The sequence below is a fragment of the Schistocerca nitens genome, chromosome 5, assembly GCF_023898315.1.
Source record: "Schistocerca nitens isolate TAMUIC-IGC-003100 chromosome 5, iqSchNite1.1, whole genome shotgun sequence".
Taxonomy (NCBI): Eukaryota; Metazoa; Arthropoda; class Insecta; order Orthoptera; family Acrididae; genus Schistocerca; species Schistocerca nitens.
The window spans coordinates 245,271,608-245,296,664 of NC_064618.1; the positions used below are offsets into that span (position 1 = coordinate 245,271,608).

Here is a 25,057-nt window from a genome sequence, read left to right on the forward strand (position 1 = left end):
CATCTGAATGTGTTAAGTGATGATGATGTGCTTATTATTGTTCTCTGTGTGACAGACAAATAAATTTTTGGCTAAAAAGTAAGTAAATAAACTAATGAAATGTTTTAAATACACAACTCTCTTCAGGTGCACACTAAAATAAATCCATCTTTCTATCCAAGACTAAATTCAGCAATAAACTTCATCATACTTCAGATTAGTGTAATATATTGTACATGTAATTTTAGTGCACCTGAAGATGGCAGCATGCTGTTAAAACATGTCATTGTAATAAATAGTGTGTAGTAAAATATGGCTGAAGCCATAGAAATTATTTCATAAACTAATGTAGTCAATTTAGAACTCCTCCCTGTGCCTGTAGTAGCTCATGAAAGGAGGTAACATTCTGGAGGCTACCAGGGCATAAGAGAATAAAGGCAATTAATAAACAGCTGCAGCACTCAAGGAGGCTGGAAACAGCTCTACTGTGGCTCATTACTTGGTTCCTGTATATATGTAATGCCCTTGTTGATGTGTGGGGTCATTGTCCACTGGAAAAATTGTTTACTAAACGTGAGCAATAACAGGCTGTAATCAGTGAAATTAACTGCCTTGCAGTAATGTACTTCTTACAGATATTGGATCAAGCTGAATTGCTTCTCAGCCCTCTTCAGATTACACATTTGCAGCCCTATGTTGACAAGAGAACACACACATGTGGTGCTTATGGCTTATTTGTGTCAACACCTGGATGCCACATTCTGAAAGAGTGCACATAAGAAGGCAGCTCATGATGTAGAAGGGGTGTAAATTCTATTAGGTGACAGCACAAAAAATGCAAAGTATTATGTGATGTTTTATATGATAGTAAAATGTAGAACTGCAGGAACACATTCAGAAATATTGAACCTACAATTTATTGTCGTAGATAGGTTCAAGAAACACATGCTGATTTTTGAAAAATAGCTTTTACAGTATTGACTGGAAAACACATTTTCAAGTTCTGAAGTTATCAGATATAAAGTGCACAGAATGAAAGGCTATCTACAACTTGACAGAAACCAGACTGCAGTTATAAGAGTTCAAGGATGTGAAAGGGAGACCTGTTGTTAGGAGGTGCAGGGAAAGTTTTCAGTCTGTTGTCCACATACATATAACAACCAGCCTGAGAAACCAGTGAGGTACTCAAAAAAGGAATTACAGTTCAAGGAGAACAAACAGAAACACAGCACAGTCATTGCCCACAGCGCATGCACGGAAAACCTTTTTTGCAGCTCCCAGCAGGGGACACCAAGAGCGCTGCTTTTTCCAACTGCGGGTGTCTTCCCACACAGGCATATTGCCTGCTCCCAGCCTGATAAACTTTGATACCATCACATGATTATCATTAGTCACACCTTGCAGCAGTGACAGCAGTAGCTACCACCGTCTGATGATGTGGAGCAGTTGCATCGATGAAATATTGTGTGATTTACACAATATGATCTGACAGCAAACTCAAGAAGTGTATTTGCAAAACTTTAAGGTTTGCCAAAAACCTTGAAATTCTGTCAGCTACAGAAAAGTGCCGAGAAGATGAGAAGTGAGACATTAAAATTAGTGGTTGAGTTTCACTATTTCAGTAACTGAAGCTAAGAGGATGTAAAAACCTAACCTACAACAGCAAGAAACGCATTTCTGAAAAAGGTAAGTTTATTAACAATGAATAGAAATTTTAGTACTAAGAAGTATTTCTGTGAGAGTAGCCTGATACGGAAGTGAAACATGGATAATAAACAGTGCAGAGAAAATAATAATAGAAGATTTTAAATGTGATGCTACAGAACAATGCTCAAGATTCGATGGATAGATTGAGCTGCTAATGAAGATCTACTGCACTGAATTGGGGAGAAAAGAAGTTTATACCACAACAAGACTAAAAGGCTTCCTGGGGTATCAAGGAGTAGTAAAATTAGTAATGGAGGGATGTACGGAGGCAAAAAGTGTAGAGTGAGGCTAGGGCCTGAACAAAGTAAGTAGATTCAAATTGATGTAGGTTGCAGCAGTTAAGCAGAGATGAAGAAACTTGCACAAGATAGACTAGTGTGAAGAGCTGCATCAATCTGAACTACAGACTTCAACAACAACATGATGCTTGATATGTTATACAGTGTTGGAAGTTTGAGGGAATGAAAGAAACTGGAGATAATTTCCAACAGTCAAACTCTGATAATAAGTTTTTTATGTCTAGTTAAATTCTGATTTTTATTAGTTGTGATTTTTCTTTTGGATATACATAACATGTAGCTTTTGTGCGTGATTGTATATGGGTGCTAATGACAATGCTGTTGCAGCCCTAACTAAAACATCAACAGTGGCAACTGCTAATCAACCACCATCAATACTCCCCTTACCTCTCAGTGTCACTTGGGTAGAATTACTTATTGAAGTATTAGATAATAACAGCAGCTGAATAGTATAGAAGGAGCAGAGCTTGTTTTTCTCTTAATTTACGTGTAGTACACACTGTCCAACAAAAAAAAAAAGTAAATCTTCGACAAGAAATTGATGGATGTCCACGTAACTTCATTTGCATACATAAGTTGGTTGGTTCGTTTAAAATGGAGGGGGGGTTATGCATAGATAAGCTCACTATTGTGTCTCAGTTTGCTTAAAAGAAAAAAAAGGGAAGATAGGTTCCTCCTTGAGAAAACATATTTTTTCTTTTCTGCCCAGGTGTGTTTCACTGAAGTTACAGTATCATCGTTTCCTTTCTTTTTTTGCCCCCTTACCAGCCATTTTCTCATGGCTTACCCTGTATATGGCTTCGACACTATGTTGACCACATCTCTGCCTGCCCCCCCCCCCCCCCCCCCCTGCCCTTTGTGTCCAACTCTTCCTCTATCTGTCTGTCCACCTCAGTCTCCCACCTGTGTCTGTCTGTCTCCTCCCCACTCTCTCTGTCTCTTCATCTCCACCTGCCCCTATCTTTGTCCATTTACTCCAACTCTCTCTGACCATACCTTCCTCCCCTCTCTGTCTGACTATATCCTTCTCTCTTTCCATCTCCATCCCCTGCTCTTCCTTTTCCAACTGCCCACTACCCCTGTACACATGGCACCTGCCTTAAGCATCCCCCCCCTCCACCCATCTCTCTGTATATTTCCTGCTCTCCCTCACTCTGTCCATCCCCTTCTCTATCCATCTCAACCTGTCCCCAGCCATGCTTGTTGGCACTATACGTACTGATAAAAATCAGTCTTTTAGTAAAGTATTCACAAATTTGAAAACAGAAAATAATTGCATATGCATTTTTAACACGTTTTGATTTCTGTGGTTTTCTGCACTTTGCTTTATAGCTATTTCCTTTTACACTTTTTCATCTGAAAGCACAGAGAAGTTAATATGGAAAAAATTATTATTTATAGTGAAAATCTGTGACTGGGAGGAACGGTAGGCTGGGAGGGTTAACATTTATTCTGTTTGTGTGTGTGTGTGTGTGTGTGTGTGTGTGTGAGAGAGAGAGAGAGAGAGAGAGAGAGAGAGATTCACACAGAAAGAAATAATGTTAACCAACCACAACTCTCTAACATTCCCACTTGTAAATTCTTAATGTAAATAATAATTTTTCTGTATCAAGTTCGCTGCGGTTGCAGACTGCAAATTGTAAAAGAAAAACAGCTATAATACAAAGTACAGAAAACCACAGAGTCAATATTTGTTAATAAGGTGTATAAAATTTTTTCTGTTTTCCAATTTCTAAATACCCTAATTGAAGACTGAATTTGTCTATGTATAAAAGGTAATTTTTCTGGTTATTTAATAGAAAAAAAGAAAAAAGTAACACCACTGATGATGTAATTTCAGCGAAATGTATCTGGGTAGAAAATAAGAAAATTTGTGTTTGCTCAAGGCGGAACCTGTCAAAATTCAAATTTATTTGCATTACTGTTGTTTATGTTTAGTGATGTTACAAGCTGATAAGGCATATCAAGGGTACGAAGAGAATCAGATGAGCAATCACTTGAACGAGACAGAGATATCGAGTACTCAGTGTTATCACTGTCTGTTAGAGTTTGAAGAGGGCCTCATTGTGTGTTTCTGCTTGGCCAGCTGGTCAAATTGTGCAGCGTCTAGATTTGTGGTGCATTCAGATTTGACAGTGGCCCAATGTTAGACTGTACGTGGGAATGTGAGGTCAGACATAATCATAAGCGGGGGTTATGGTCTGCCACCTGTGATCACCACAAGGAAGGATTCACTATATTGTGCGTCAAGCACCCCTTCACATTTGCACTGGCCATCCGAGAACAAGGAATGTACTTCCTACAACATTCCGTGTCATCCTGCACTGTTGGTGGGAGACTAGCAGCAGCAGGACAAGTGAAGTACCATTTCATATGTAGACTACAGTTAACAATACGACATAAACAGGCACATTTAACAATACGACATAAACAGGTACATTTGGAGGGGTGCCATGACCAAAAAGAATGGAGTGCTGATGAATGGTGGCATATAGTGCTCAGCAATGAATTGCGGTACTGCACTGGCGTGGATGACGGCTGTCTGTGAATATTGTGGCATCCTGGCAAGTGATGAATATTGCAGCATCCTGTGAAGTGATCCCATTTTTCCAGTGTTTTGAAAAGGCACAGTGATTTTACTGCTGGTGCCGTGATGTGGGGGGGGCTATCGGGTACAACTACAGGGCTCAGCTGCTAGTGATTAAGAGAACTCTAATGGCACAACAGTACCTCATGGACATCCTGCATCCTTGCATGTTGACCCTCATGCAACAGTGTCTTGGTGCCATTTTTCAACAGGACAGTGCTTGTCTACAATGGGCTTGTGATTCTGTGAACTTTAGCCTGATGTTAAAGTACTCCTGTGGCCATCAAGATCCCCAGAATTGTCTGTAATATAACATGTTTATGACCAGATTAGTGTCATCTCCATCTCAGTGCCAGTATCCATGATACTAAAGACCGGTTACAACAATTGGTGGACATCTTGCCTCATGAGAGAATACAACAGCTTTATGACACCCTTCCCAACCCAACCAGTGATTGTACCCAGGCCAGAAGGGGTGCTACATCATACTGATAAGTGGCCTCATACTGCCAAATTCTTTATAAATCTGATTCAATATTGTAATCACTGATATAACATTACGTACCCTCTCAACCTGTGTAGTTTCATTTCATTTCCTTGTCCCCTTCTGGGAGCTTCCCTTTTTTTTTGGACAGTGTATAAAATAGTTTACAAGGAATTAGCACAATTATCAGTTTAAGTAGGTTAGTCCCAGTCAAAATTTGTTGTTAGTACACTTTGCAGAAGCAGCCACAAGTCATTGCTTCAGCTTGTTAATGTATACCTTGACTCATTCATGATGGGATGACGGAACATGATGTGTGAATGAGTAATCCCCCCCACTCCCTCCCATTCTCCCCCCTCCCTCTTCAAAGTGGTAGTCCATTGCCAACATAACCTAACCAATAAATAAGACAATTCCAATGCCATTCATGACCCCAATTGTACAACTCAGGTATCATTTGTATACACATGCCCCCAGAAGCAAGATATCTCCCACACACTCTCAGACATCGACTATATTCTAAAGTGCTGTAATATTGCTGACCTTGGATCCCTCATAATATTTCTTCTTTCTTGTTCTACTGTTGAACAGTATGAGCTTGGAACAGACCAAGATGACTCTGTTGATGTTTAGATTTGTGTCAATGCCTATTTAATTTCAAAAGCTCATTAATGGCTATCATCTTTCAGTTATTCAGTTTTTCAAAATAAGGTCAGCAGTGTTTGAAGACTTCACTGAGTGTAACATAAATACGTGAATAAAAATTTATGTTAACTATTCCAGTGATTTAAATATATCAGCCTCACTTCATGAAACATCACTCATTGAATGCTGAATGAATGTTTCATACATTTGAACTAGACATAACTGTGAAATTGTTTACATGTTTGGATAAAAGATAGCAATACTGTTTTTTAAGGGTTTGCAGTTTAAAATGTGAATTATTATATGATAACAATTTCTAGTAGTAATATTTCCTGAATTACAATATTCAGAAAAAGACAAAATGTCCTTTGCTTAGCAAATACATTTGCTTTTGAAAAGAGATGTGTCAAACTGAAAACAAACTATTATTATCAAGGTGAGACTTTTAAATGCATGTGGTTTCTTGGAATTTTAAATTTTGAATAATTCCTTAAATAAAATATTTCTACGCAAAACATTTATACCATTGCTGTCAGCCAAGTCCAAATTACATTCCGGGTAATAAAGATTTTAAAAATACAGATTTTTAACAGGATCTTGATGTTTGCTATACATACTACATATGTACAATGGGAACAAAATAGTATTTATAATGGGAGTGGTAACAGAACAAGTGGAGCTGTTCCACTAGCTATGTTTCACTGTCACAGACATTTCCTATCTGATCACGTGCAGAATTACATATGGAAACACATTGTTGAGTGGTTTAGGAACTATGCTGCAATACAGTGCAAAATTCTGTTGTGGGTATGTCAAATAATTAGTTATCGAAGTGCATGAATGACAGTCTGAAATTTCTATTAACATTATATTTTTATGCATCCACATCTAATATTCCTGATCCTTTATGAGTTTATCATTCTATTAACTTAACATTTTGACATGTTAACAGAATCTTCCATTGGTTCTTGGTAGAACAACATTATAATAAATGAAAAGCACCAGCAAACTGGTGCTTTTCATTTATTAACATTTTGAACTTATGTAATGCGAAATTGTATTTTCCTAATAGAAATTTTATATTAATATTGTTATATTGTAGTCTAGAGAGCATATATCATTGCTATGAGGAAGCCTTTGGGATTGTGTCAGTAACTGAGGATATACTGAATGTTATGAGTTTAACATCAAATGGAGAACGAGCACTTTCCGATGACTGGATGTACGCTCCAATAATCAGACTGAATGAATCAGGATCAAGTGGGTATGTCAGATACTAATACTGAACATACAGTACGTAAGAAAAGAAATTAACTATTTAACTTAGTGTAGTGTTGTTTGTTGTTAAATTGCCTATCTTCTATCTTGCTCATAGCTTTTTCGTTTCATTATCACTCTTGTTTCTTACCCTTTGTATTTCATGTAAAATGTGAGTGGATCACTATTACTCTTTCAGATACTTGTGAATTAGACTTGTTAAGTAGTCCTTATTATACTTAATGTTATGTCATTTTGATACAAATGTGGGAAAAATGAACATGATTCATGTTACAAATGATTTATCCCATCAGTGCCAACAGTTTGAATTAACGTGATACATTCTATTCTCCTTTATGTTCTATATATTGAGTTTAGCATACTGTGTCTGATGAATGTGGCCAAGATATCCGTAGTCAATATTATCTGATTGTCATTGGACCTCTTCCTGATAAGCAGTAAGTTGCGTTTAACCAGTAAGTTGTTGTGTTCCAGTAATGATTCCAGTTTGTTGATTTGTTTGAATGCCAATTGAAGTTTCCTCATAGTAATGGGGAGCATAGATAGTTAACCTACAGTGTGAGATCAGATGAAATTGCTTGTTGCTTGATTGTGTCCACAAAATCTTCTCTGTCTCATATGCCATGACAGTTGAAGGGATTGGTGGTATAGAGTGCTAGTCCACAAAGATATATACTTTTTGAAATATAACAAGTTATGTGGAACATAAATATAGTAAGACAGACAAATTTCTGTAGTACATGGTGCATTCAAGGGATACATGTGGAACTACTTTTTGTCAGCATATTGTATTTTTGAAAACACAACAGATAATATCAGTAGTCTAATCCTCACGAAAATGTGAGTTAGCACGTTCTTAGACCAACCACTTAAATTTTCCTGTTTCTAAATCTCTTACTTAGCAAGGTGGCACAGTGGTTAGCTCACTGTACTCACATTCAGGAGGTCAATGGTTCAATTGCATCTCCAGCCATTCAGATTCGGGTTTTCCTTAAATTGCTCCAGGCAAATGCTGGGTTGGTTCTTTTGAAAGGAATGTCTGATTTCTTTTCCATCCCTAAAAGACAATTCGAGCAAGTGCTCCATCTCTAATGACCTCATTTTTTATAGGGCATTGAACCCTAAACTTCCTTCCTTTTCTCCTAAACTTATCAACACACTGTCAGTGAGCACTATAGATGAACAAGGCACACAATGACTTCCATGCATCTCTTTATCATTGTTTCAAAAATCTGTTGACCCTGCCACCTATATTTCTTTTTTAAAAGTTATTATACCTTTCCTGTGCAAAATAATGACTAAATTCACATGATGCCTCGTCTGTTAAAGCAATAGGCTGAGAGTATTCTGGGGTTCTGTGATAGTAGGCTGCTCATTCAGGTGCGAAAAACAATGTTACTTGAAAGGATTGTAGAAGCTGGTCTCTCTTGGGAGTCTATGAACCATTCCAACAAGGTTGGGACAAAAATTGTTAATTTTCTATTTATCACATGTCGAGTAACCTTCCCAGTCTGCTCTGTCACAATTCTATTTGCCTTATCTAATTATCTTAAGCATAGGAGTTGAAAGAGATGAGTTTGTTATCAAAATGATTCGAATGGGATAATGACCCTGTGGGGCCTTTCAATACTTCACAGTTCTGAATCAGAGTGAGAGATTGGAGAAGAGATTGAAGCAGCAGTTGTTTGATAAGGTGAAGGTTCCGTTTTGGGCAAAAGATCATTTAACAATACTAAGTTCTGATCTTCTATTAGTGAAAGAATTTCTAAACCTTCAGGTTTGTCTGGCAGCTCCATACTGTAGCGTGTAGAAAAAAAGTTGCTGAAAATTAAAAATGGTACATGGATCTGTAAAAAGAAAAAAAAGCCCGCTAAAAATCATTGATGTGAGTGATCTTAGTGAACAATAAAGAGACACAATTATAAATAACCCATCTGATAATCCCATAGTGCATAGAGCCATTTTGAACCCATCTGGTAATTTTATGTGTGCAGCCAGGAGTTGGAGGGAGATCATACTCTATGCAGTATTGTTAAAAGCTGATAAGCTGTGATTTGTGTATGAACAGGGTGGTGGCATCCTTCCCACCAATATGGTCTTCCGTAAGAATCTATTTTGAGAGTTACGCTTGATGCACCCCCTGTAATCCTCAAGATTAATGGATAAATAATATGGATAACATGGAAATGCTTTATCTATTAGATTACACTAACTGTGCATTCTACTGTAGGATAAGTTGCATTCATAACATTTTTATAGTTATCTGATTATTCATGGCCTTTTTTATAATTATTTGACCATTAATTCACTGGATGATCTGTCCTCAACACTCATAACAATAAAATTAATCATGCAGCATCTTGGCGGATACTACAAATTATAACAAAAAAAGTTAGAATATAATGGCCCTTTCGATCACATGATCATTAGAGATGGAGCACAATGTCTTAAAGGACAAGGAATGGTGTGTATCATTTTTAAAGGAATCATCCCAACATTTCTCCTAAGCTTTTTAAGAACATGGTGGAAAACTGAAATCTGGATGGTCAGATGGGGATTAAACCCAAATATGAATCCAGTGTGTTAACCATCATGTCATCTCATTTATTAAAAGTTACAGTATCATGACATGACTTACAAAACAAGGTGAAACCATTCACATCATTCTAAAAATGTCCTGTGATCATGCTTGTCAATAAGCAAAGAATGAGTAATTAATAGTTAAATAATTTGATTCTTCATCTACAAATTACCTGATCATAAATAATGATTTAGCTTAATGGTGTCATTAACATGATTAGAGAAAATTATATTCCTTTACATTTGCAGAAATATGTAAGATAATTATGAACAGAAGATCTGATTATGAGATAGTCATTATCTTTGCATTATAATGTAATCTGTGTTTTATCATAATTTTTGTTAAGTAGTTAATTTTTGAAACCTTTCATTCCAGTAACCCTGCAAATAACAGTGTAGTCCACATAGCCACAGCTTGCCTGGAATGGATTTTGATTCTTGAATATTTGCGTCCCACTGTATTGACATCAATAAACATCACTACAAGATATTGTCATCTCGCTAAAATATTCATGTCAGGTACTGTGGATTTGAGTCTGAAATATATATTTAAAGAATATTTCAAAAACAGCTATGTTCATTCTTACTTGCTCAAATTATTATTTATGTTATTTCACTAATGTATTTTTGAAGTTATAAAAGCACCCTAGAAAAGTTCTGCAATTTGAGTCTATAGGTTGAAGAGTGAAACATTTGCTTATTTACAAATTTCCATCTAACTGCACATTCACTGCTGCCAAGTGTTATATTTTCACATACAATTTTACCATAACAGCAGATCAGTTTGACATCGACATTGATAGGCGTCGCTATTAAAGAGAAGAGCAGTGTTTTAAGAAAAGCCTGCCACTGCTGGAAGAAGAATGTCAGCATTGCTCTACTGTATGCAGATGTTCAGATATTTACAGTGAATTAACTTCAGATTCAGGGACACAAGGATCACTTTCCTCCTCTTTATGTTTCCTTAAAAGTAGTCACATCTTTAAAAGTAACAGAGACAATATTAATGAAAGATAAGAAACAGGAAGAAAGTCTCCTAGTGTTTTAGGCAAGCCCATCCGGTTAGCCGTGCGGTCTAACGCACTGCTTTCCAGGTGGGAAGGCATGCCAGTCCCCAGCACGAATCCACCCAGCGGATTAGTGTTGAGGTCCAGAGTGCCAGCCAGTCTGTGGATGGTTTTTAAGGCAGTTTTCCACCTGCCTCGGCGAATGTGTGCTGGTTCCCCTTATTTCGCCTCAGTTACACTATGTTGGCGATTGCTGTCCAAACACTATCTCCACGTATGCGTACACCGTAATTACTCTACCACGCAAACATTTGGGGTTACATTCATCTGGTGTGAGACGTTCCGCAGGGGGGGGGATTTGTTCACTGGGAGCCGAGCTGCACAATAACCCTGGGGGGTTCAGTGTGTGGCAGTGGTGGGGTGAGTGGACTGCTGTAGCCTGTTGTGGGGTTGTGAACCACTGAGGGCTATGGTGGGGACAGAGCCTCTCCGTCATTTCTAGGTCCCCAAGTTCAATACAGTACAGTGTGTTAGGCAAGACAAAATATCCCAAGGAATTGTGAACCAAAGGTATATATTTATTTAAAATCTGACTGTGTTTAGTATTCGTAGAAGTTCTTACTTACTCCAGGTAATAAATGTAGCCTACTTCTGCGTTTTGTTAATAAATGGTGCACAAGTTAACAAATAATTTATGAATGGAAAACTCATGCACATCAAACTGTCAACCTTACAAGTGACCACTCGTGACATCGGGTGGCAGTCTTACATTGATGAACAATGTCCGTGGAGCACCTCAAACATAAAAGAATGCAAAAACTAAATGCAGAATAGTATGAAATATGTAACTAATTCATTCTAATAAATCCTGTATGTCACTGAGCACAATTAATCAGGTATTTAAAACATCAGGAGAACAGGTATTCTATTCCAAAATTATAAAATAATTCTGTACCCTTAGGTCTGTTGCCCCTATAACTGAGTAATCATGTCATTGTTCATAACAGATCTCTATAGAGAACATTGGAATAGCGACAGGTTCCACAGGACTAGAAGAAGGCCCAGGTCATAGAAATCTATAAAAAGGATAGAAAATCTGATGTACATAATTACTGGCCAATTTCACTGACATCGATTTGTTGCAGAATCATGGAACATATTTTGTGTTCAGACATAATGACCCTTCTAGACTCTGAGAAGCTCATCTGCAGAAACTGCACGGTTTTAGGAAACAGCGGTCATGCGAGACACAGTTGGCCCTCTTTATGCATGATATACAACAGGCTGTAGATACTGACTCCCAGGTTGATGCCCTATTTCTCGACTTTCAAAAGGCTTTCAACTCAGTTCCTCACTGTCCCTTGCTCCAAAAAGCGTGCTTACAGTCTATCTGATTACATATGTGGTTGGATAGAAAGTTTTCTAACAGACAGAGAGCAATACAGGGTGTCCACAATGAGACTCCAACATTTGAACTCATAAAATCTGAGAGAAACACAATTTATTGATGAACAAATACAGGGAAATCATGTAGCAGCTCATCAAGTTTTCATACACAGGTGGACGGTTCAGTGCACTTGAACATGGGCGCCTTGGGTAGCGCGAAGAATATCAAGTCTATAATCGATTTCGTGCCATGTGTTGCAGAACATCTGTTCTGTGACAGAGTTGATGACAATTCTTACACACTGTTTCAAGTCTTGGAGGTCCTTTACTGGTGTAGCGTATACCCGGTCTTTCACATAACCCCACAAGAAAAAATCAAGGGGGGGTTATGTCGGGCGAACGTGGCAGCCAAGGAATTGGACCTCCACAGCCAATCCATCGTTGCGGGAATGTGTCATTTAAAAATTTTTGGACAAGGCTCCAATGGGGTGGTGTACCATCCTGTTGAAACATCACATTTGGCTGCAGGTCTGTTATCTGTGGCATGGCAAATTGTTCCAACATGTCCACGTAGATGGCTCCATCCACAGTTGGCTCCTGAAAGAAAAACGGCCTAACAATGCGATTTATCATCAAACCACACCACACATTAACTTTCGGACTGTTGTGCATGTCTTCCCTAGGTGCATGTGGATTTTCGGACCCTCAGATGCGCACATTGCGATGATTGACAGCCCCTGACACGTGAAAGGTTGTCTCGTCAGTAAACATCATGCGTGATAAAAATGTCTCGTCTGTGGCAATGCGATCTAACATGACGCATGCAAATTCTTCTCGCTTTGCTTGCTTTGGTCGATCATAAGGCTTGATTTCTTGTACAACCTGCACTTTATATGCGTACAAACATAATCGCTGATGAAGCACTTTGTGCACTGTTGAACATTTCATACGAAGTTCTCGTGCTGCCTGTTACACTGACTTCTGTGGACTTTGTTCGAATGACTGCCGCACTTGTTCCACATGATGTTCACTGATCCCAGACCTACCACCACCATGCCCTTTTACAACACTCCCAGTAGCCAAAAATTGATCACACCACTTCTTTATAGTCTTGAACGACGGGGGCGCTTTGTTGTAAACTTGACGAAAGTTTCTTTGCACTTGGGTCGCCGATTTTGTCTCTGCACACTACCAGACCAGTTGTGCATGCTCCTTCATATCCTCCATTTTGCTAAAACAATTGATTGCAGCTCCACTACGGCCACTTGGCGTATCAAATTTGCACACCACAAACTTGAGTTGCTCTGTCTGACCCTTCAGGATTCACAGGTCCACCATATGAAATGAGAAAGATATGGGATATTAAAATGTTGGAGTCTCATTGTGGACACCCTGTATGTCGTCCTCAATGGGGTGACTTCAACAGAAACAAGCGTAACTTCAGATGTGCCCCAGGGCAGCATAATAGGTTCGTTGCTTTTTACGATTTACATAAACGATCTTGTTGATGGTATTGACAGTGGCATTAGACTGTTTGCCGATGATGCTGTGGTCTACAGGAAAGTAGTATCACACGAAAGTTGTGAACAAATCAATGAGGATTTGCAGAAGCCGGCCAAAGTGGCCGTGCGGTTAAAGGCGCTGCAGTCTGGAGCCGCGAGACCGCTGCGGTCGCAGGTTCGAGTCCTGCCTCGGGCATGGATGTTTGTGGTGTCCTTAGGTTGGTTGGGTTTGACTAGTTCTAAGTTCTAGGGGACTAATGACCTCAGCAGTTGAGTCCCATAGTGCTCAGAGCCATTTGATTTGCAGAAAATAAATGTGTGGTGTAATGACTGGCAGTTATATCTCAATATGAGTAAGTGTAACCTACTGCATTTAACAAGGTGAAAATCCCCATTAATGTATGAGTACAAAATAAATGCCCAGTCTTTGGAAGCAGTAACATCTGTCAAGTACCTGAGCATGACTATTTGAAATGATCTCAAATGGAATGACCGGATTACACAAGTAACAGGCAAGGCGAACTCTAGTTTGCGGTTTATTGGTAGAATCCTGAAGCGATGCATTCCTTCAACAAAGGAAATTGCTTACAATACCTTAGTTCGTCCAGTCGTAGAGTATTGTTCGTCTGTATGGGACCCTTACCAGTTGGGTCTGATTCAAGAGATTGAGAAGGTCCAAAGAAGAACGGCAAGATTCATGACTGATACATTTAGCCATCGTGAGAGCGTTACATATTTAATAGAAAGTTTGAAGTGGGACACACTTGCAGATAGACGATGTGCAAAATGGAAGGGGCTTCTCACTAAATTCCAAAATCCGATCTTTGCTGAGGATGTAGAGCATATATTACTACCACCAACTTTCAAATAGTGCAGACATTTTTAACTACTTGAAAAGAGTAGAAATTCCTTACCCCCAAAACATATAATAATTGTAGTGCTTTACATTTTTATCATTTTTTTGTATCATTTCACACCAAAAGTTAGAGCCTGAATTGTGGCAGTGGGAATAAAATGTAATATATAATGGAAACTGATTAATAATTGCTGCTTAAATAATTAAAAAAAGAAATTTTGAAAGAATAATTGAAAAAAAATGGAAGGTAAACATATCCGAAGTGAACTTTAACTGGCATTAATATCAACAGACTCTCAATATTCAGTACATATATTCAGCATTTAAATTTACGTACTTCTTTGTCTTGTTACCGCCATTGTGCATAGAGCTTGGCATGACAATCCTGGTCCCGGATCGCCCCTCTTCTACTCATGCAAATTATTCTTGTCTGCTTCGATTCTCTTTATGCAGGATTCTCGACATGTCATGGAATGACAGGATTCTCGGCACGTCATGGAATGATGAAGAGCAGTAACAAACATGGCTCTGATAGTGGATGGCTGTTGCAAAACCATTAATCTGAAGGTCTCTCCAAATTAGAAGACCCAAAATTGTCCCCAAAAATACCCTTCTTACATTCCAGTACTAACTGAGGAGACATCTGTTGTGAGAGAAAACTTTGCTCTCCTTACTTGATTAACGATCACACTCATCGCTGAACTCACTGTATGGGTCATAACGAGTTGGTACTCCCGTAATTCTTTCCAAATTTGCCAGTTACTCACATATTTTTTGAACTAATACCCAGAACATTCTCACTTAGTTTCCCACCTTAGTCACATAATGCTAGCAGCATGCTATAATACAGCTGTACCCCAGCTTCATTAATACATAATTACATCTTTTAGCTCTCTCTATCATATGCCACCCCTCAGCCCATTTTAAGCTTCAAAATCATTTCTTTGCATCTGTTTAGGGCACTGATGTACTCTTTGTTAACACTGTCGTTGATTTTGTGGAACACATAGTTCAAGGTGAAGCATAATATTTCATTTGCTAGTGCTAGATGACTGTTGTATAATGTATATTTAACAAGCCTTTCTTTTAATTTTGCTATCTATAAATAAGTGACTGGCACAAAAAACTATTTTATTTGCATGAATGATCTACCTAGTTCTTTATCCTACAAGACAATAGTATATGCTGATCATACAACCCTTATAATGATGACTCCCAATATAGATTAAGTGAAAAAGAAAGCCTTGAAAATGGTTGATGTTTTGTACATAGTGGCAACAAAAAATGAGCTAATGCAAAATAAAAACAAAGAGAACTAATATAGTTCTGTCTCCACAAACTAAGTGGAAAGGTAAATGAGTGTGAATCTGCCAGACTACTAGGAATTCATTTGGATCCACAAGTGAAATGTGATGCACACACAGACCAACTGTGCATTAAACTGTCATGTGTGATTCATTTACCCTGCAAATTAAAAACCGGTGCCAATAAGAAACAGCTTCAGAGTTCATATTATGCTTTCATCCACTCATGGGACTATCCTGTGGGGGCAACTATTTTGGTCCAAAAATAGTGTTTATGTGACAAAAACTGGCGTAGTGAGAACAATTTGAGGCATTTCAAACACAACCATGCCGGACACATTTCCGAGAATTAAAAATATTAACTGTACCTACCCCCTATATTAAAGCCTCTCTCCTCTTAATAAAAAATTATGGAACAAGGACCAGAAATAACATAGACTTAGAACATACTAGATTAAGTAACTCCAAAATATACTGGCATAAAGCTGTATAATAACAATACCGTGAAGTTAGAGACCTACCATACAGTTCCTTTGACAGGTATGTACAGAAACTGTTAATTTACAGCCGTGTTTATGAAGGAGAAGAATTCTATAATAGTGCCTTACCCCAAAGCAAACATTTAACTTTTAATTTAATGTAAAATATAAATTAAATGTCTAATTTTTAATGCAAATTTTTATTATTGTATACATATCAAAACCCATATTATGTACATGATCAGTGATCGAGGAATAAATACACTCCTGGAAATTGAAATAAGAACACCGTGAATTCATTGTCCCAGGAAGGGGAAACTTTATTGACACATTCCTGGGGTCAGATACATCACATGATCACACTGACAGAACCACAGGCACATAGACACAGGCAACAGAGCATGCACAATGTCGGCACTAGTACAGTGTATATCCACCTTTCGCAGCAATGCAGGCTGCTATTCTCCCATGGAGACGATCGTAGAGATGCTGGATGTAGTCCTGTGGAACGGCTTGCCATGCCATTTCCACCTGGCGCCTCAGTTGGACCAGCGTTCGTGCTGGACGTGCAGACCGCGTGAGACGACGCTTCATCCAGTCCCAAACATGCTCAATGGGGGACAGATCTGCTCAATGGGGGACAGATCTGGAGATCTTGCTGGCCAGGGTAGTTGACTTACACCTTCTAGAGCACGTTGGGTGGCACGGGATACATGCGGACGTGCATTGTCCTGTTGGAACAGCAAGTTCCCTTGCCGGTCTAGGAATGGTAGAACGATGGGTTCGGTGATGGTTTGGATGTACCGTGCACTATTCAGTGTCCCCTCGACGATCACCAGTGGTGTACGGCCAGTGTAGGAGATCGCTCCCCACACCATGATGCCGGGTGTTGGCCCTGTGTGCCTCGGTCATATGCAGTCCTGATTGTGGCGCTCACCTGCACGGCGCCAAACACGCATACGACCATCATTGGCACCAAGGCAGAAGCGACTCTCATCGCTGAAGATGACACGTCTCCATTCGTCCCTCCATTCACGCCTGTCGCGACACCACTGGAGGCGGGCTGCACGATGTTGGGGCGTGAGCGGAAGACGGCCTAACGGTGTGCGGGACCGTAGCCCAGCTTCATGGAGACGGTTGCGAATGGTCCTCGCCGATACCCCAGGAGCAACAGTGTCCCTAATTTGCTGGGAAGTGGCGGTGCGGTCCCCTACGGCACTGCGTAGGATCCTACGGTCTTGGCGTGCATCCGTGCATCGCTGCGGTCCGGTCCCAGGTCGACGGGCACGTGCACCTTCCGCCGACCACTGGTGACAACATCGATGTACCGTGGAGACCTCACGCCCCACGTGTTGAGCAATTCGGCGGTACGTCCACCCGGCCTCCCGCATGCCCACTATACGCCCTCGCTGAAAGTCCGTCAACTGCACATACGGTTCACGTCCACGCTGTCGCGGCATGCTACCAGTGTTAAAGACTGCGATGGAGCTCCGTATGCCACGGCAAACTGGCTGACACTGACGGCGGCGGTGCACAAATGCTGCGCAGCTAGCGCCATTCGACGGCCAACACTGCGGTTCCTGGTGTGTCCGCTGTGCCGTGCGTGTGATCATTGCTTGTACAGCCCTCTCGCAGTGTCCGGAGCAAGTATGGTGGGTCTGACACACCGGTGTCAATGTGTTCTTTTTTCCATTTCCAGGAGTGTATAAAAAAATATATATAAACTGTAGAGAGGAAACCTAGGTATGAATAAAGCAAACAGGTTCAAATGTATGTAGGTTACAGTGGTTGTTCAGTGATAAAGAGGCTTGCAAAAGATAGACTAGTATGAAGAGCTGCATCAAACCAGTCTTTGGACTGAAAACAACAACAGTACCAGTGTCCTCTACTGAAGTCTGCAAATGATCACTGGTTAGCTGAAACCAGTTATGTAACCATGAAACGCTCACAGAAATCAGTGTGTGTGCAAATTTAGACGAGGGTCATCCTGTAAATTGTGGCAACTATGGTATATTGTGCAAAAATGTGGCATCACCATAATCGCAGCAAATACATTCAAAAGCCCATGGAAACAGAACCAAAATCAACTAACAGATTGTGACTGCATGTGAGGATGGCTCAGTATCAGCATCTGAAACATTCAGCATTAGCTTGGCTGTGCTACAAGCAGAGTGGAACAGGAAGCATATGTGAAAATTGTCTTTCTCTCTGGCAGAAATGCTACTGTGTGATGCGGAACTACGAGCAGCCTGAATGCCATGCTCATTGTGGCATATGACAGTCGCAGTACTCTGTAGTGTCACCCTGGTAGGGATTGCTGCACTGTCAATGCCCAATTCTACCACAACTTTCACGTACCATCTGCAGTGTACGCAGCAGCAAAATTGTTTGCCACTTTTGGATAATGCATTCGTTCTCCATGATAACACTACAGCCCACAGTGCAGGATCATCATCAATTGTTTACAGTGGTGGAGGTAGGAAATCCTCTCCCACCCACCCTAATCACCAGACCTCAGTCTATGCAACTTAGGCCTCATTACACAACTGAAGAAACCATTGTGTGGGGGGGCTCTTTACAGACAGCATGAATATCCTCATGGCATTTCAGCAACAAGTGGCTCACATCAATGGCAATGCCAGTGGCATTCTACACCTATGTGGATGCACGGGGGGGGGGGGGGGGGGGGGTTTGAAGGGCATTTGTAGTCATGCACAATACATTTACACATTTTTCCAATGTGTGTTTCATTTTAATCTTTGCCTTGATATCCTATACTGGAACCCTATTTTATGTTGGCATTCAGATACACACTGCCTTACCAGTTCAACGCATATTTTGGAATTCCCATATTGTCACACCATTTGCAAGATATAAAACCGCCATGATATATGGAATGACCCTCATATATAATTTTCCAGAGGAGTAAAGGTAACAAGTCACCATGCAGTTGTGGCATAGTATCATCAAAAGGCTCACAAACAAGACTGATAATGTTGCTAGCTATTGGATGAATACTTCTTCAGAACTAGCAAATACACACATGTACAGAAGTATTGCTGACTACATTGTGCCATCATTGCAGTTAGTCTCGGATGAATGATTGTGTTAAGTGAGTTGTTACCATTATTCTTTCCGTTATTTAATCTTCTGCTTGTCATTGTTGAAGTTATATGTTACATTAATATTATTGCATAGGGTGCTGTTTTTCAGTATCAAATATTTGGAATATTCATCAGTGAGTATTGCTTCATCACCTGAAGATTTTTCTTTGTCTTTCAGCAAGTGACCTTTTTCTAGAATCAAGAATTAGTATTTTACTTGAATCCATATTACGAGAGATGTTGCAACATAATTCTGAAATAGACTTCAAGAGCTGTATACCAGGTGTATCATCATTTTATGATCTGTAAGTAAACTTGCTTGCTGTGTTTATGGTTTAAGAAGAGTTTATCCTTTCTATTTATTTAGTCAGAGCATGATATGTTGAGAGATGACAACTGTTGTAAAATAAAAAATAAAATAAAATAATTGAAAATCAGCTGCAAGCTGTGTAATAGATCTATCATTTAATTATCACTTACACAATAGTTGTTTCAACATTGGGCAATTATCATCAGAGGTTTCTGTTTACATGGGAGTAGAAGTTGATATCTTGTGGTGTTAGAGATAAGGTATTCTTGGAAAGTGTAAAGAAAGCGGTTTTGTCATTATTATTACATCACCATCACCATCATCATTGTCATCATCATCGCTTCTGCCAAGTAGCAATGCAGAATTCAGCAAACACTACATGCACAGTTGTTTACATAAAACTCTCATAGTAGACAAACTTATTGGAGACTACTTCAGTCCACAAGACTTGTATACATAAGAAGCAGAATGCATTTGCGACCTGGTTTGTCGTCATGCTCGTTTGGCATGTAACATTGCTTAACAAATATGAAGGAGAATCTGAACTTCGAGACGCTCAAAAATAGGTGCCTTTAATCTTGTGAAAACCTGCATAGAATTCAAGAACAAGCTTACAGGGCAAAATATGTGAATATTCTCCAGACCTCTAAATATTTCTCTCATAGAGAAGACAGATATAAAATGGGTAAATAGCAGTTACACAATGTATTACTCTTCAAGACAATGTGAAGATCTTATTTGTTCATTCGTTCATTCATTCAGTTATCCAAAGCCTATTTATTTGAAAACTATGATAATTATTGAAGTGCTGTAATAATGGTAACCTTTTTCTACAATAAAAATTGTTTCTTGCAGTTCTGCTAACAGAAGTTTAAGAACCTTGGCTCCAGATAATCAGATAGTCTATATTTATAGTGGCTAATGAGATTTTTTTAAAAATTGCTTTTGAATTCGTAGGAACAGCAGTTCTTGTTTTCTATCCAATATATGTATTTATTTATCATTTGGTATAAACACTTGGACATGTATTGTACACTGAACAATTTTAATAACATACACGTTATCCCTATTATTTTGTAATGCATTAAAACATTATCTAAAAGTAGGTGCCATAATTAACAATCAAATTAGATTGGCAGTAGCGTTTAATTTGTTTTTGGTGTACAGTAGTAGCCTGCAATACTTTTTTGTGTTGATTTATAACTTGACTTTTTGTACATTGGTGAAGGCTGTCCTTCATGATAATATTTACAGAACATCATGTGAACTACTGAATTAATTAATTTGACACCTTCAGAGTTAAATAATTTTATTTTTTAACATTTGCATATTATGATTTTCGTTTTTTATTTTTCCTGTACATTTGTTTGATAGCTTAGAAGTGTTATCAAATTTCCTTTGAAATATATTATTTTTGAATCAAATAATAACTATTGTCATTAGCCTGTGTCACCAGTCAGAGCTCTTGAATCAGTGGCATAGTTACTTAATTTCTTGCTAGAATATTCAGTGATGTCAGAAAGTTATTGATGTACTGAAGAGAACTAAAATTGTAAGGATTAATCTTTGTACAAAATTTTATTTTTCCATGTTATTCCAGTTCCATTATGTTCAATTTCCTGGATTTTTTCTACCAGTATATTTTTTTAACCGCTACTATTAGAACACCTTTAATATTACGCTAGGAGGGAATTTACAGGATACGTAGAAGGGTTATAGATGCATTTTATTTTTGTTTGTCCTCTTTTGTCAAAAATCATATTCTTTGTGGTTACTTTTAGCAAAACTGTTTTTTACATTTATTTATTCATTGTATAAAGTAAACTTTGACTTGTGAAAAAGCAACCTATTTTAGCAGTATCTTTGGGAACCAGTGACTTTCTGGAAACTTTTGGGAAACAATTGTTGAGCTCGGATAACTTTTATTTGCTGGTTCTCTTCCCCCACTAAGTTAGGCATGTAAATAACAATGCATTGCTGACCCTTTTTGCTAGATATTGTACAGAGTTTCAGTGAGGGATTTTTATTTAGCAAGTACTCTGAGCTATCCTTACATCACTCTTGATGTTTAACTTCATAGTTGTGTGGCTATCAGCTGGTCAGTGTCTACAACTTATGGTGACTGGTTGTCTTTACTCAATCCATTGTTTGATTTTAGTAATGATTACTGTTAAAAACTCTTCCAGGTATAATGATCTTCTGGAACAATTTGCTGCAGTATCTTATGGAAATAAGATTTTTGGGCAGTTTATTATTATACCTTTACAACAGCGGCATGGAAGTAGCTTGAAGAGGCTTCTGTGGAGTGAACATGTTGCTGTTCTGCGTGTTCTAGGAATTCCAATTGACCAGGTCTGCTATGACATAACAGATGAAATAGTGTACCAAAATTTACTAGCCCACCATGTATTGATCTCACAATAAATTAATTTTTCAGCTAATGATTCCACTGGAGGAACTGCTTGAACCTTGTGAAGTGGATCCTTCTCTTCTGGATATTTATTTACAAAGTTTAGCCACAGGTACGAGGTTTGTTTTCTTATCCAAAAGTGTTTAAAGTACTTGGTGAATGCACAGATAACTGCGATCAGACACAGGTGTGAGTGTCTAGGGTGCATTATTCTGTTACAAATAAAATTTCTCCCTCTCTTTTTTTCTGAGGGTTTATATTTAAAAGTCAAATGAGGATTCAGAAAGAAAGGGAGAAATAAGCGTGAGAACAAAGCATTTTATACTGACAAGAGTACTCTTTATATAATCACTGGTCTATTTGTAATTAAAAGTGAAAACTAAATCATTAACTGTATTCTAAAGAGCTGATCTTTTTCATCAAAAAGTCAAATAGCATGCACTATGCACAAAAAATTCTAAACACAAAGAATAAATTAGGACAATAAATAGTATGGTACTAGAAAACTATAAGTAGGACATGGAAGCAAGAGAACTTCTATAATGATACTGAAAAGAATACAGACATACTCTGGAAATACAAGTCTGAGTTCTATAAATTTGTAGCGTGAAGGTGCACAAACAAAGTGGCATTGTAGGATTAAGGGCAACTATGAAATAGGTGAATGAGCAAAAGAGTTACACAGTGTTATAACTTCAAGTTGAACAAATATATTTCAAGTAAGACGCAATACATGAAATCCACAGATCAAGTAAACAGAGTAAGACGTGTGTACACTTTAACAGTCAAATCATAACTGAGTCCAAGTGTAGCGGCCGCTGGCTTGCTGGCCGCTTAGGTGGCGCTGTTGCTGCATGGCTGGCAAACAGCGCCGCATGTAGAGGACACGCATAATTGCGCGGCGGCACTTTCAAAGATCGGCAAGTCACAACACTTTTCCCCCCTTTGAAGTTTTTGCACAGGTCTTGATGGAGATGTCCTGTAGATTGCTAACGTCCATAGGTGTTGTTTGATTGGCCGTAAAGTCTCGAGGAGGAGGCTTCTGTACGGATGGGTTTGACTGGCCGTAAGTCTCGAGGAGGAGGCTTCCCGTACGGACGGAAGTGTCCCCGATGATAACGGGTCGAGATGACAGGAGACGTGGGGGTCAAATCTGCTGGGCCCCATGCACCAATCTGCCCATTGCGGCAAGTCCGGTTGTTATAATGGGAGTCATGGGCGATGTGTCCGCGACCGTAGGAGAAGGTGGCGAGTAGAGTTGCTCCGACAGATGATGGTCATCTGGTTCCTGCATGGGCACGTCTCCTGGTGGCGTCAGTTCTTGTGCTGGCACCGATATGATGGTGAGAGGACTGCGTTGTGAGTAATGAGAGATTCCAGTATCCTGAGCGTCAGGTAGAGCCGAAGGTGGTGTAGCGGCATCCGGAACAGGCGTTGCCGGCACATGGGGCCGAAGCTGGTCCAAATGACACACTGCAACACCCGTGTCCGTCTGGATTTCATACAGGCATTGGCCACGGTGTCGTAAGATGTGGCCAGGACTGCGTTTTGGCCGCCTGCCATATCCCCGTACCCATACACGGTCGTCAGCGGTGAACCGGCCAAGCGAAGGCACCCACAGCTGTGAGGTGGAAGGCTGCAGAAGATGATGTAGCATGCGGGGCTGTTGGCCATGTAGGAGCTCAGCCGGGCTGTGGTCGCCCATGGAGGTGAAACGGTAAGAAGCCAGAAATTGGAGAATTGCATCATCAGCAGCAGAAGCAGTCAGGAGTTTCCTCATCTGAGCCTTAAATGTGCGGACCAGTCTTTCAGCCTCACCATTTGACTGTGGACTGAATGGAGGGGCCGTGACATGCATGAGGCCGTGACAGGCACAAAAATCCGCAAAATCGCAAGAGGAAAATTGCGGACCATTATCAGTAACAAGAGTAGAGGGAAGGCCTTCCAAAGAGAAAATGCGAGCTAGAGCATTGGTGGTTGCCGCGGAGGTAGACGATGTGCAACAGATAATGAAAGGAAAGTAAGAGTAGGCGTCAATAATGAGAAGCCAATAAGTACCTAAAAAAGGTCCCGCAAAGTCAGCATGAATACGCTCCCAGGGCATCTCAGGCGAAGGCCATGGTGACAAAGATGACTTCGGGGCGGCGGCCTTTGATGCACAAGGGCCGCAGGCAGTGACCATGTGTGCGATTTCAGAGTCGATGCCGGGCCAGTACACATGCCGACGAGCCAGAGATTTTGTGCGAGAGACACCCGAGTGCCCTTGGTGAAGCACGCAAAGAGGCAGGTACCACAACACACGGCGAAGCATGTTCAGTGGAAAGGAAGATAACACGGTCCCTAGCCGTGAGGCAGTAACACAAAGCGTAGTAGTTCCGCAACGGATCAGAAGTCTTAGCGGACGAACGATCTGGCCAACCCTTCTGAATACAGCGTAAAACCTGGGGTCAGAACCCGTAGCAGCCGCCAGCCAGTCCCCGTTGATGGGGAACCCATCCACAACCCGCTGCTCGGCAACATCCAGGTGGAAACACAAAAGTTCGTCCCTATCGAATGCCAGATCAGGACCCATGGGAGGGCGAGACATTGCATCAGCATTCGCATGTTGAGCCGTCAGCCAGAAATGAACCTCATAATTGAAACGAGACAAGTAAAGAGCTCAACACTGGAGGCAGTGTGCAGCCTTGTCGGGAAGTGACGTTGATGCATGAAACAAGGAAACAAGTGGTTTGTGATCCGTAACAGGATGAAATTTGGATCCATAGAGAAAAACACCAAACTTATGAAGAGCATAAATAATGGCCAAAGCTTCTTTTTCAATTTGAGAATACTTTTGTTGGTCATCCCTGAGCGTTTTGGAGGCATAAGCAATGGGTTGTTCAGAACCGTCAGAAAAATGGTGCGCAAGGACTGCACCGACCCCGTATTGAGAGGCGTCCATGGCAAGAACAAGATGTTGGCCAGGTCGATAAGTAGCCAGGCACGGGGCCTGTTTCAGCAGTCTTCAATTTCTGGAAAGCCGCATCACATGATGCGGACCAGTGAAAGGGCACGTTTTTATGCAACAGGCGATGCAACAGCTGAGCTACCGAAGCAGCAGACGGTGAAAACTTGTGATAGTATGCTATTTTCCCCAAGAA

At 40.0% G+C, this 25,057-nt stretch overlaps 1 protein-coding gene across 3 annotated transcripts in view; it reads left to right on the forward strand.

Moving 5' to 3' along the window:
* The window catches only part of LOC126259660 (RNA polymerase II-associated protein 1), a 200,129-nt gene that overhangs the window by 156,087 nt on the left and 18,985 nt on the right, over positions 1-25,057 (forward strand). For all 3 annotated transcript variants that reach the window (XM_049956595.1, XM_049956596.1, XM_049956597.1), the window contains 5 exons: positions 6,804-6,965; positions 9,936-10,078; positions 19,376-19,502; positions 21,694-21,859; positions 21,945-22,029. In XM_049956595.1, coding sequence (XP_049812552.1) covers positions 6,804-6,965; positions 9,936-10,078; positions 19,376-19,502; positions 21,694-21,859; positions 21,945-22,029 — 683 coding nt within the window. The remainder of the gene's footprint in view (positions 1-6,803; positions 6,966-9,935; positions 10,079-19,375; positions 19,503-21,693; positions 21,860-21,944; positions 22,030-25,057) is intronic.